General features: G+C 34.3%; 2 protein-coding genes across 3 annotated transcripts; one reads left to right on the top strand and one right to left on the bottom strand.

The window, feature by feature from the left end:
- Positions 1 to 2,209: 2,209 nt before the first annotated feature.
- On the top strand, positions 2,210 to 5,224 carry LOC129880268 (uncharacterized). Its single transcript, XM_055954227.1, has 2 exons — positions 2,210 to 2,349; positions 3,499 to 5,224. Exon 2 carries the CDS (start codon positions 3,500 to 3,502, stop codon positions 4,913 to 4,915), a length of 1,416 nt encoding a protein of 471 aa, XP_055810202.1. The 5' UTR covers positions 2,210 to 2,349; position 3,499; the 3' UTR covers positions 4,916 to 5,224.
- A 662-nt stretch (positions 5,225 to 5,886) lies between these two features.
- Positions 5,887 to 12,243, bottom strand: LOC129880266 (uncharacterized). Of its 2 annotated transcripts, XM_055954225.1 has the most exons (8): positions 12,096 to 12,243; positions 11,503 to 11,593; positions 10,171 to 10,995; positions 9,368 to 10,030; positions 9,165 to 9,226; positions 7,849 to 7,923; positions 6,951 to 7,047; positions 5,887 to 6,387 (listed from the first exon to the last, which is right to left on the bottom strand). In XM_055954225.1, exons 2-8 carry the CDS (start codon positions 11,542 to 11,544, stop codon positions 6,343 to 6,345), a joined length of 1,809 nt encoding a protein of 602 aa, XP_055810200.1. In that variant the 5' UTR covers positions 11,545 to 11,593; positions 12,096 to 12,243; the 3' UTR covers positions 5,887 to 6,342. The 2 variants fall into 2 exon arrangements, with proteins under 2 accessions (XP_055810200.1, XP_055810201.1); XM_055954226.1 differs by lacking the exon at positions 12,096 to 12,243 and having other exon boundaries at positions 11,503 to 12,008.
- Positions 12,244 to 13,242: the final 999 nt, after the last annotated feature.

The following is a 13,242-nucleotide window of genomic DNA, read 5'->3' as shown; positions in this document are numbered from 1 at the left end:
GAAGTTTTTCAAAGATACCTATTTCAAGAAATATTTATTCTTTTTTAATCAAATGTATATATAGAAATTTTCAGCAAAATTATTTATCCATTCAAATGTCATAAAATTAAATACATAGAAACTTTTTATTTATAATTATAATTGTTTGATGGTGATTTTACTTTTAACATATTTATGTGTATACCTTAAAGATTATCAAAACTAAACACGAAAACACCTTCAATAAAAAAAATATATGGTATTTTATGTATATATTGTTTCCTTTTTAATTTAATCTTCCTTTGAGGTTTTTTCACCTTCATTTATCAAAAAACTTGATTATAAAATAAAGGAACCATAGTATCCTTTCCAGAAAATAATAAAGAAATCACAGTGCTTAGCACATGTTGAAACTTAAAACATGTTTGAGAATAGCAGGAAAATGAGATAATATTTCATCAATCTTGATATATCTAAACCAAGACTCAAGTAAGTCCCTTGTTTTAGCTGTAACATTTATTGTATGTATTCCAAAATATAATATCAAATGCTAAGATTAAAGAGTTAATTAACGACATAATACAAACGTATCATTTAATTTGGCTCTAGCTGAAATTTATGTCCTCCAATTTTTGGTATGCACAAGTAGATAGTTAAACTTTTATAACATTGAACAAGTAGACACACACATCCTACATGATATAATACAAATTAATTTGAGCAACTCTCAAAGATTAACCTACATGGCATAATACAAGTCTCGAGCTACTCTTAAAGATTAACCAGCGGCAAAACGCTAACACAAACTGCTCACACGAAAAGAGGGAGTTGCTTGGATGGTAAGCACCCCTCAATTCCTACTCTAATGTTGCAAGTTCGAGTCACAAGGGAGAGCAAAAAGGTGAGAGCTCCTAGGAAGGGATAAAAAAAACTGTACCCAAAGGCACATAACAACTGATAAGTTAGTGTGGGACAATCAAGCCATAATTTTTACCAGATATGGATTCGGACAATCCAAGAGCAAGCCAACCTCTAAAACCCAACCCTTAAGAGATAAAGGTCCAAATGAAATACGACTATTAATGAACTTCATAATTTTTTACTTCATTTTTTCATCTGCTTTAGAAACAAACACTTGATATTTCCTCTCTAACATGCTTACTTATTTTAAGTAGCTTAAAAATATTGAAGATACATTTTACGTTTAAATTTACATTAAAAATTAAATACTTTGACTGTCGTACTCCAAATCATCTCAAATACAATAGGACCAAGGGAGTATAACTTTATCATATTCTTTCCTCTCATCATCATGTGGCTCCTTATTAGGTTCAAGACACAAAATATTCAAAAAAACGAGAAATAAATGAATGACGATGGATCAGAAATGCTCTTTCCTAAATAAATATTTTTTTCGACATTTTTTTTTAATGACAATTTTTTCCCGTATACAAACAAGGATAGTGTAGTTATCTCGTTTCTTTTTCATATGCATTTTAGGTATTCTGATTTTTTAAATTCATTCCATTCAAGACATGTATATTACACTCATAAATTAGGTAAATTACAACAAATACTCCTATAGGTACATTCATTATGTTTTAATCAACACCTATATTGCCTATTCCAGGAAATTCTTGATAAAAGTATAATGATGCTATTCTTATTTTTCTTTTACAAGCATATAACCCCCCCTTATATGATGAGATTCACGTCATCCGACCAAAAAAGATTAGGAAATTGAAGTGAATAATTAATAACCAAATTAAAATTAAGAAAATATGACTAGCCAATATATTTAAAGTGTAAGAAAATTATTAATAAAAAATTCCTATTAAACAACTTGTGAATAGTTTTGATCATTTCCTATTTAAGATATTGCAAAAATGCATATTCCAAAAAAAAAAATATTTTACAAGGGCTCAATTGGGAACAAGTTATCGCAAGATTAATTATCTCAAAATTAGTTATTCTAATCCCATCCTCAATATGGAAACTACAATTCCGGAGAAAGTTATCTTGAAATTTTACCCAATCAAACATAGAATAAATTAATCTTATAATTAATTCCGAAAGGTGTTATCCCTTGTGAAACGGCTCCTTAAAATACAAGGGTATAATTGTTTTGGTTTTAAAATAAAAATATTATACAAAATAAATTTGTAAAGATTTTTATAGTATATGGGATATAACTGTTTTGTTTTAAAAATACAGGGGCTAATTCAGTCAAAATACAACAGCCTTTACCCTAGAAAATTTCAGAAGCTCATTCTCTCTCTCTCTCTCTCTCTCGCCGTTCTTCTTCTTCAATGTTTCGCCAAAAATAATTCTGATAAAAATCCGTTTCTTCTCTGAATTACTTTGTTTCAGGTAAATATTTCATGTTTTTTGATTTATTTTTTAAAAAAAATTTGGTTTATATTGTTTTTGATCTATGTTATATTATGTTTTTTTGTGCATTGATTTTGTTTTTCTATAAAAACGAGGAAATTAGGGTTTATTTAGTAGTTGCGCCTTTTTTTTTTCTTATTCTAGGGTTAATAGGTATGTAAATGATTTTTTATCTATTGAATTTTGGTGCGATAGATGAAAATGTTACTATAAGGATTAGAAACTGGATGATTTGAATGGAGAAGTATTACCGGGGTTTTATGTGATAGAACGATACCTATCAAAGTGAAAGTAGAACAACTATTAAGACCGACTATGTTATATGGTAGTGCATGTTGGGCTGCTATGAGTGTTGTGGATATGCAGATGCTAAGATAGATGTGCAATCATACTAGATTAGATAAGATTAGAAATGATTACATTTTCCCGGAGGTGCAAGTAGCACACATTGAGGATAAAATGTGAGAAGGTCGCTTGGGATGGATGCACTCATCCGTAGGTGTGAAACTATGGTAAGTGAAATGTTAAAAGTTGACGGGGTAGACCTAAATTTACATAAAAGGAAATGATCTCAAAAGATCTCCAAATGCTTGGTATCAGTGTAGACTTACCTAAAGATAGGGCACAATGGAAGAAAATGATCTATAGGTGGGTAGACCTAGATCTACATAGAAGGAAGTGCTCTCAAAAGACCCACAAATGCTTGGTATCAATATAGACTTAACTAAAGATAGGACACAGTGGAAGAAAATGATCTATAGGTGATAATCATTAGTTGAGGATAGATTTTACACTCGTATGAAACTTTGATTATTACTATTTGTATTATTTATATATATATATACTTTTTTAAAACGTATTTTTCAGTTTTATTCTATTTGTTATGATGATGATATGATATGAGCTTAAATGAAGAAATCAGGATTCATATAGCCGATCCCAACTTGTTCGGGACTGAGGCGTAGTTGTTGTTGATTCTGAGTATTAAGTGTGTTTGGTTGTTAAGATTAAGAAGTAAAAGCTAGTGCTTTTTAATCACCGAAAGATTTGAAATTTGTGATTTTGATTTAGTATTTAAAGCTAATGCTTGTAAGTATTTAGTATGTTTGGTTGTTTCATTTAATGCAGGATGGATAGGGTTTGCATCTATATTGCTTACAATGGCAAATGGACTACAGATTACAAGTATTTGGATCATGAGATCAAGCTAATTCTTGTGAATGATGGGATAACGTTTGAAGGTCTCGTTGAGAAGATTTTTCAGATTCTAAAACTGAAAACGGGTGAGATTAAAGCAAATATTTGGTTTGACACAAATCTAGAAACAAGCAAAGGAATGCTAGTAACAAATGACGAGGAAGTTACTACTTGCATCTACTTGTTGAAAAATGATCCAAATTTCAAGACTTCCCGTTTCATTGTTGATATTGCAGAAAGCAATTCTTTGTCTTCTGTCAATATTGTACAACAAGAGGAAATGCAAATTGAAAGAGATGAGGCATCGATACCTGTTGAGCCAATATCAGAGTTTGAACCTCTGGAAACAAAATCGTCACATGGTATGAAACTGAGAAAAAGGGCCCAGAACAGAAAAGTATCCAAAAAAAGAAAAAGGTCGAGGAGTAAAAGAGATGATTTGCCAAGTGTGATTTTGAGAGAAAATGCTTCATTGGATGAAATAGTTGTGGGATCTTTGTTTGCGAACAAAGAATGTTTAAAGAAATGTTTCACAAATAGCGCAATCAGAGACCATTTCAAATTCAAGACCGTCAGATCAACCAAAAAAAGATATTATCTAAAGTGTTATGATGACAAATGCCGTTGGTTTTTGCATTCTTCACGGATCAATGATTCTGCATTATTCAAGATTTGTAAGTATGTGAAAAACCATACTTGCTCTGCTGATGTGTTTAAACCTGACCAACAACGGCACGCAACATCAAGGGTCATATCTGATTACATCCGTGAGCTTCTACCTGAATATGAAACAGAAATGACACCAAATTTTGTGAAGGAAGAAATGAGAAAGAGATATGGACTGAATATTAGTTACCACAAAGCATGGCGTTCAATACAACTAGCCTTTGGTGTGAAAAATGGAAGTCCTGAACAGAACAATGACTTGCTTCTGTCTGAACCAGAACAGAACAATGAATTCCTTCCGTATGAACCAGAACAGAGCAATGAATTCCTTCCGTATGAACCAGAACAGAACAATGGATGGCTTCCATCTGAACCAGAACAGAACAATGAATTGCATAGGTCTGAACCAGAAGAGAACAATAAATTGCTTCCCTCGGAGCCAGAACAGAAGAAAGAATTGTGTCTCTCTGAACCAGAAGTGAGAAAAGAATTGCTGCAATCTGAACCAAAACAGAGCAATGCATTTAATCCGTCTGAACCAGAACAGAAAGAATTACTTCCGTCTGAACCAGAACAGAAAGAATTACTTCCGTCTGAACCAAAACAGAACAACGAATTGCTTTCATCTGAAGAAAAAAAAACCTCGGAAGGGATGATCAAACTCAAACCTGATAGGGTCTAGCAAAACTGTAGCATACCGTATATTCCTTTTCAAATCCGGACAACTGAGAGCGGCTATTGATCTTAATGCCAGCTTACTCTGGACACAATAATTTACATCATAGTTATTCTGGCACTACGTTGTACAAAGAGAAGTGTAGTGAGTTTCACTTTATCAGATTTATCATGTTTCCTTCACATTATTATAGTTCGACATAATATGTTTCTGGTACATACCTCTTTTCCTGTAAACTGCACCTGAATATGGTGAAGGGAGTGGCAGATAATCGTCCAACTTTTGGGCGTAATTCATTGGAGATAGGAATTATTACTGTTGCTTGCATATATACGCCGCACTGTTTTGCTATTAGTTGTCATGTTTCTTCCCACTATCTTTTTTCGTTTTATTGCTATTATGATTTGCTTGAGCCGAGGGTTTTTCGGATATAACCTCTCTATCTTGGAGAGAGAATGGTAAGGATTGTGTACGCTCTACCCTTCTCACCCCATTTTGTGAGATTTTAATGGGTATGTGGTTGTTCATTTGCCATGGGAAATACTTTAATTGAAATATGATGGAGAACACTTCATTGGACGTATGTTTCATTCTTACTTTCTATATCTGGAAGTCCAGTGCAACATCTATAATTTTTAACCTTTGAAGTCGTATTAATTTACAACTTGCATCTCTATGTTGTAACTAAAAGGTTAGACCATAGTCTAATATTTTATTTGTAAGATCGAGAAATATATTATTTGTAAGATCGAGAAATATATGAGCAAAAATCAAAAATGTTGGCTGAAAGGGTAATGTTTGGGCTATATTTGCACGAGTTATAAAATGTAAATGATAGCCTAAGAAAAAGGAACATTTGCATAAATCAACTCATACTCCCACCTTTTGCTTGAACAAAACCATGTGTATTAAGCACTAAGCTTAAACCCACATGAAAATTAGGTGCTATATTATCAAAATAGCTCACATGTTTACACTACTTTAATACCATATAAAATAAAACTAATTCGGATATTAAACACATTTCACCCTATCATACATTAACTTTGATACTACAATGGAACCTAAAACCATGGAAATTACTTTCTGATTATACATTTTTACACACAAGGGAGACAAGATCTAATGCTATCTAATATAAGAGAATGAAACCTAAATGACTTGACTAGACAGGAATTGAATGGTCAAAAATAACAAGAGGATAGTTTCAGGAGTCCAGCATAGTGTCAACACACCAGATCGACATGACAATAGGCAGCTGAGCTAGCAGTTTCAGGGCATGACTTGCTCTTCTTGCCTGAGTTCTTCAAAAAAACAGATACAATATATTTCGTGCATGACCGATGCAGTGGTGCATTTCATCAACAAAATACCACCATGCTAATGCTGAAGTTCACGTTTTCATCCCGATTGTAGATGTGTACTTTCAGATTTCACCTATTTGATCCAGGTCGTTTGATCTTTGCGTTGGTAACCTCCTGCAAATTGGAATGCTAAATACATTACTAATTAAATAAAAACTCGAATAGTGAAGGTTAACCACCCTCCAACTCAAAGAGAAGTAGGGAGTCTTTACGTATCATGGCTGGGGGCTTGTTAATCCAAGCTCTGTTGCCTAAAACAAATAGCATTGAAGGTGAAAATCTGTCGAACAGTTCTAATTGGCTTTCTGATGTCATTTGGACAACAAAAACGCCTTTTCTAGCTTGCCGATTCCATTCAAACTTGTAGGAAAACTTTACTAGTGCGCATGTCATATGTATAAGACCAAAACTAATGTGAAAACCGGATTTTTAATTATTTCAATGCAAATATGTAAACCGGACAATGAGTAGTTTGTTTCAGAGAAATCACATCAATGCTAAATTTATTTTACAATATGAAGGAACACTGCGTATCTCTTTTGAGTACTTGAAACGTAGAACCTCAATGTTTCAAGGGTAAAGAAAAATTGAGACGAGAGATAAAAATGTAAAGCAGGTCAAATAAATAGGATTAGAGAGATTAGAACTAAGTACATGAAGACCAGATTTTGTAATACCTCCTTCCATTTATCAGTTGACCTATCAATTCTCGAGCCAGTAGAAGCTCTGATAGTATTCACCTTTTTCTTCTCCACGCCAGCATCTTTAGGTGCCCTGCTCGAAATGAAGTTTAACTTCTCAATGAATGCAAATGAATTGCAACTTTAGAAACTGATTAATGGGATTGGACATAATTGAGGCCAGTATAACTACGTGAATGTGTTTAATCATCTCTACCCAGGGATAGAAGTTTTACAAAACTGTTTTTGGAAAGTAACTAAGAGAGTTGCAAGATTCATTACTTTAAGGGTTTGTAGAGCAGGACCCAAAGGGGAGTACAACAACTTTCAATTAGTTGAAGTACCACAGGATTATAGAAGCATACTTGAACAATAACTAATGGATATTCTTCTGTACAGACTTACTTCTGCATGTCGGTCTAAACAGTTTCAAAATACCGTTAAAAGATCATTCAGAAGGAAAAGTTAATTCACAATACTAAGCTAAAGAGATGCAGAGGAAGGAGTCAACCTAGATTATATTCGGTATGAAGGTAGATCTCTCAAAACAGAATGACGCCTCTATCTACAACCTTATTTGTATTACTCTTAGTTTGTTTAGGGAGAAAACGAGAGGAGGAGACGAAAGTTCTGAAGATAGAAAAGATACACAAGGTCCCTATAGAACTCCTCATTTAATTTCAACAGAAAGTTTTAACTTCAAAAAACATAATCCCTCCCCTAAAGGGCAGGGGCTTCAAAAACCATAACCTCCATGTTGCAAAAGTTTAAGTAATAACTTGGAATAAAAAGAGAAGATAAAGAAACCTCCTGGCGGTGCTCTTTAAAATTCAAGAAATAACAGAAAGCATTGACTATAATGAGAAGGATCACAAGAGAATCTCTGAGATCTTACCCTGATGATGAAGAGGTTGAACGAGTCCCTGATTGGCCTTTCAGAGTGATAACCTTATCTGGTGTCTGTCTTAATCTGTCATTGAAGCAAATAATTATTTGCATGTTTGAGTTCTAAATTACCTAATTAGCAACTGGCTACAAAACACTGATCACATTAAGGTACACTCATCATCTATATGAAATAATAAGAAGGGCAGCCCGTGCACAAAACATCCCGCTTTCACACAGGGTCCGGAGAAGGGCCGCACCCCAGGGGAGTGATGTAGACAGCCATCCCTAATGCAAGCATTAGTGGCTACTTCCACGGCTCGAACCCGAGACCTATAGGTCACTTGGAAACTACTTTATTTGTATGGAATAATGGAATAACAAAGAATTTCAATGTCTTTTGAGCAGAAAGTCCAACTACGTCTTTCCAAATGGAGATGTTTGTCCTTAGGAGTGTTATCGGAGGCCAGTAAAAACCGACAAGTGCCTGCTGGGGCTTTAAGTGCAAAACGCTATTGAAGCATTAGTTTTTGAGAAGAAAGACGCAGATGAGCAAAAGAACATATATATGTGTGGGTGGGGTGGGTGTGGGTTTGGGTTGTTGCCGTGTAATGCAAATACTAACATATCTCCTCCTACCTAACTTTTGTGACAAGTCAGCTAATCTGATCACAATCACTGAACGTAAAACTGTGCTGGGGAAAGAACTTTTCTTCATTCTCTGTTCTAATAAAAGGAGGTCTCCTCTTGACAGTCTTCCTCACCATTCATTTTTGGGTAAAGGGTTTTCCTTATCATTCATTTGGGACAGGAAAACTAACCATTTATAAATGTGTTCCTCATAGACTCCTTCCGAAAAAGAAGTGCAAAACCATCTTTTAAGACAAGATTGGTGCCTGATACATGTGTCAATTTACCTAAGAAAATTTCTTACGCAACTTAGTTGAAATGCACAAGAATACTTTATTCCTGTTTCGTTATGAGACTCAAATACATGAATAATCATGCTTTTTTTTTATGACCGTGATATCCGGGCCAGTTTCGAGCACCTCGATTAATTCCACGGGATACCTACCACCTCTCACCAACAATAGGTATCAGGTAATTTTGTCTACCAAAGCTAGGACAAATAGGAAGAATCAACTAGTTTTTTCGTCTCCACTAGGAATTGAACTTGAGACTTCATGGCTCTCAACCAGTTCATTGACCACTAAGCTACACCCTTGGGTGCAAGAATAATCATGTTAAACAAGCTGTAAGCAAGAGTTCAAAAGAAAATAGGATGTGTTGTCTACACAAGCCAGTTGAAAGAAGCAATTTAAAAACCTGTCACTCTCCTTCTGAGTCGGAGAAGCTGAAATCTTCTGCTCGGATCCCTTTGACGACACCTAACCAAACAAATAGAAGGAAGCAGCTAAATACATAGTGAAACATTATAGAATTACACATGGAAAAAAATATCTTCGAGGACCAGATAGGTAAGTAGGCAGAAGAACTCATTGAGAAACAAATATGATTGAATGATGAACCTGATCTTGTACATCATATGTCCTATCTCCAGCAGATCCCCCTTGACTAAAACTGTTCTGAAATGCCTTAAATACTCGTTTGACAATATCCTTGTCCCCCATCTTCTCCATGAACAAAGATTTTCTCATTGTATTAGTAGAAGCTGCAGAATTTGAGGAACTCAAACTGAGAGACATGTGTAATGATGTAGGAACTACTCTCTTGTTCTCTAGCACTGGAGAATTTATGCTCCTTTGCAATGTAGCACCATTCAATGTTTTGTTTGAGGATTGAGAAGACGTTGCTCCATTAAACTTTTTGTTTGAGGATTGAGAAGGCGTTGCTCCATTCAACTTTTTGTTTGAGGATTGAGAAGGCGTTGCTCCATTCAACTTTTTGTTTGAGGATTGAGAAGGCGTTGCTCCATTCAACTTTTTGTTTGAGGATTGAGAAGGCGACACAAATGACCCAGGAACTAGTTTCTTGTGTTGTGCCAAAGGAGTATTATTACTTCTTTGAGTTGACACCCCAGTCACCTTCTTTTCTGATGGTTGAGATGGAGTAATGACCTTAGACGTTGACGCTTGCTTAGATGTTGGAGTGGAAATTCTTGAGGATTTTGCCACAGGTGATGTCAGTTTCTTCTTTGTTCCAGCAGATACCCGAGCCTCTGCAGTGTATACCTGAACATGAACAAGAAACACTTCCATAAATAACAGGGAAGAGACAACAGAAAAGAAAGGAGCAAAAGAACATGATAGTAGAAACTCAGATCAATAAGATACTTGAAGTACCAATAGCCAGAAAAGTTCCAATGTATCACCTTTCGATGCACATTCTTCTGATTTGCATTAGCGGTCTTGCTTTTCTTAAGAGAGGCTTTTTGTGCTTCAGAATCTGCTTGTGGAGTCTCTACTACACTATCTTGACATCCTTTTTCAGGATTCTCCTCTTTAACCTTATGAAGTTCTCCTTGATCACATGTTCCCAAAATAGTTTCTTCCTTAAGTTTAGTAACCACTAAGTTATCACATTCCACATCAACAGAAATATCCTCATTTGACTCATCGATTCCCGATATAGCTCCTTCTTTAGCTTCAGTAACCAATGAACTAACACACTCTATATCAACAGAAATATCATCCTTCGACTCATCAATTCCTGAGATAGTTAGTTCCTTAGCTTTGGTAACCAATAAGCTATCACACTCCACATCAACAGAAATATCCTCCTTTGGCTTATCCACTGCATCACCATTATTCAAATCTACAACTGACATTTGCTGCTCACCTACAGAAAATTTCTCACCATTGGATGAACTGAAATCACCATCAGAGTTTCCATTTTCTGTCTCATCTCCTGATTTGGGCTCAGCTACTTCTGGAGGCAGAGGTTCCATATTCTTTTCTACTTGTTGTGTTTCCTCCTCTAATTGTTCCAGCTTCTTAGCAGCAATCTTCTTGTAATGTGCTTCGAAATAGGCCTTCTTCTGAGCTACAGATCCAGGTGTTGAACACTTTTCAACTTCTTCCAGATACTTATTAGGGGAGAAAGATGACCATTTCTCCCAAGAAAGAACATCATTCTCAAACCTTCCAAAAGAAACTGACACTTCAAGTGTAGGATGAGACACAACTGAGTCACCCATCTGTTCATTAAAACCAAATCTATACTTTATCAATAAACTCAAATAAGAACCACAATGAAAACTCACAAGGCCTACAAACAACAACATACCCGGTATAGATTTTTTTTTTTATGAGATAAGGGTAACTACTCGGCATAATTCCAGTGAGTGGAGGGTAGAGTATACACAAACCTTGTCCCTACCTTGGGAGGTAGAGAGATTGTTTTCTATAAACCCTAGGCTCAAGTAAAAAGAATTAACATGAGTAAAAAAGTCATGTCAAAATACTATAGAGATCATGTCAAAGCATCCTGAAAAAAGAAATGTAACTATAACAAAGTAACAGGATAATCGAAGTGCAAATAACAACAGGTAATAACAGAAATCAAATAACAAGAAACTCCTAGAGTAATACTATCACAAGGACTAAAAAGAAGATCTAAATTTCCAAGAACACGTTGAATCAACAAACACAACATACTCAAAGAAACATAACTTCTAACTAATCAAAGAACACAAAAATTGTACCTTGTGCTTGACAGCAGGAGTTTCCACAATGGATTCACCCATCAATCCACAAAGCTACCACAAGATTTCACACATTATTACATATCATATCCTGAGACAAACATAAGGCAGTAGTACATCAAGGATGAGAATAAAGAAAATATAGTAAGATATTTCCAGTCACAAGCCATGTGCTGTATTTTCTACTGAACCCCCTTGTTGTCTTACTTGCAGCATTATCCATCCATACAGCTTTTTTACAGTTATTTTTATTTATTTATTTTGTTGCTGTTGAAAAAATAAGAAGAAAAATTGTCAGCTTATGGATCTTCTGGAAACTGCTAAAGATCCTAACTTTAATCATCAAGATAGACAATACACTAAAAATTTCTCACAATAAGGTACAAAAAGTATGTACTGAAAGACCCTCTTTCTGGAGACACAAAAAAGTTGCAATCTTTACCAAGAAAAAGGACTAAAAGTGAGAAAGATTGATACATTAAACCAAATACTTTATTGGGTTGGTGGTGAAATCTTGATAAAAAGATTTGTGATAATAACATGATGACAAATCTCTAACAATAAAGTAGAAAATTTGAAAAAAAGGGTCTTACCAAAAAAGAGTTAAAATTCAAAGGGGGTGGAAAGAGACAGGGAAACAAGATAATGATCAGATTGGGCATGAGGAAGAGAAGTGAGGGAAGAATATAGAGAGAAGTAGAAAAGGCCCACTGAGTGAAGAGTGAAGAAGTAATGATGGATCTCTCATCAAAGAACAATTCAATAATAGAGGTGCCTTTGGATACGTGGGGCCTTCCTATTTAGGACTAGTTGAACAATGTTAGAGAAAGTGTTTTGTTGGAGGAGTTATCTTCTTTTATTTTAGAATTCTTAAACACCTCAATTTTCAGTTTTATTTTAGAATTCTTAAACACCTCAATTTTAGGTTTTCATCGATAGATTCTATAAGAAAAGTTTAATTTCAATTTTAATATTTGAAGGCTATTTTATCTTAGCCCCTAGTTCATGTCTATATAAAAAAGAGTAATATGTTTTTATGAAAAAATATCTCAAAAATATTTATAAATACATGAAATATTCACAAAGAAATCAATATATGGCTCGACTTTTCTTAACAATAAATTTTTTTCATGGAGATCTTATAAATCTCAAAGAGGTTCAAATCATCCTACGTTCGAGATATATATACGCTATTAACAGCCATCGAATCACGGAGAAAATCTAAAGAGAAGAATCAAGTGAACTAATCAATTTGTATATGCATTGTTTTATCAATAAAAGTATGTTTATTTCATATTTTATTTGTGATTGTAATTTATTTTCTATCACTTAAAAATTTATTGCAGACACATGTAAACTAACATGATAGTCTAATTCTACGAGTGGAGTTTAAAGAAGATGGTGTGAATGCAATCTTTTTTTGACCTTGTGAAGATCTCAGTTGTTTCAAATAGACTTTCGACTCAAGTAAAGCATATTAAAAAATAAGTATGTAAATCAAATATAGTAGTGAAACAACTATGTTGAAAACAACGAAGAAAAGAATAGTAACAACAACAAAATAATATGATAACTGAAGCAAATAAAATATCGAGTAATACTAAAATTGAAGAATAAGATAATAGGAGAGTAATAATACTGAAAATAAAACTAGACAGTACTTGACTTACTAACTTTCTACCATAGTATTCGACCTTTATATCTTCTTATTAGGTTCATGTTCTCGGTAAGTTACAGGTA

This window comes from Solanum dulcamara, chromosome 2, assembly GCF_947179165.1.
Source record: "Solanum dulcamara chromosome 2, daSolDulc1.2, whole genome shotgun sequence".
Taxonomy (NCBI): Eukaryota; Viridiplantae; Streptophyta; class Magnoliopsida; order Solanales; family Solanaceae; genus Solanum; species Solanum dulcamara.
The sequence above is the reverse complement of the archived record's forward strand: the minus strand, read 5'-3'. Positions and strand labels throughout refer to the sequence as shown.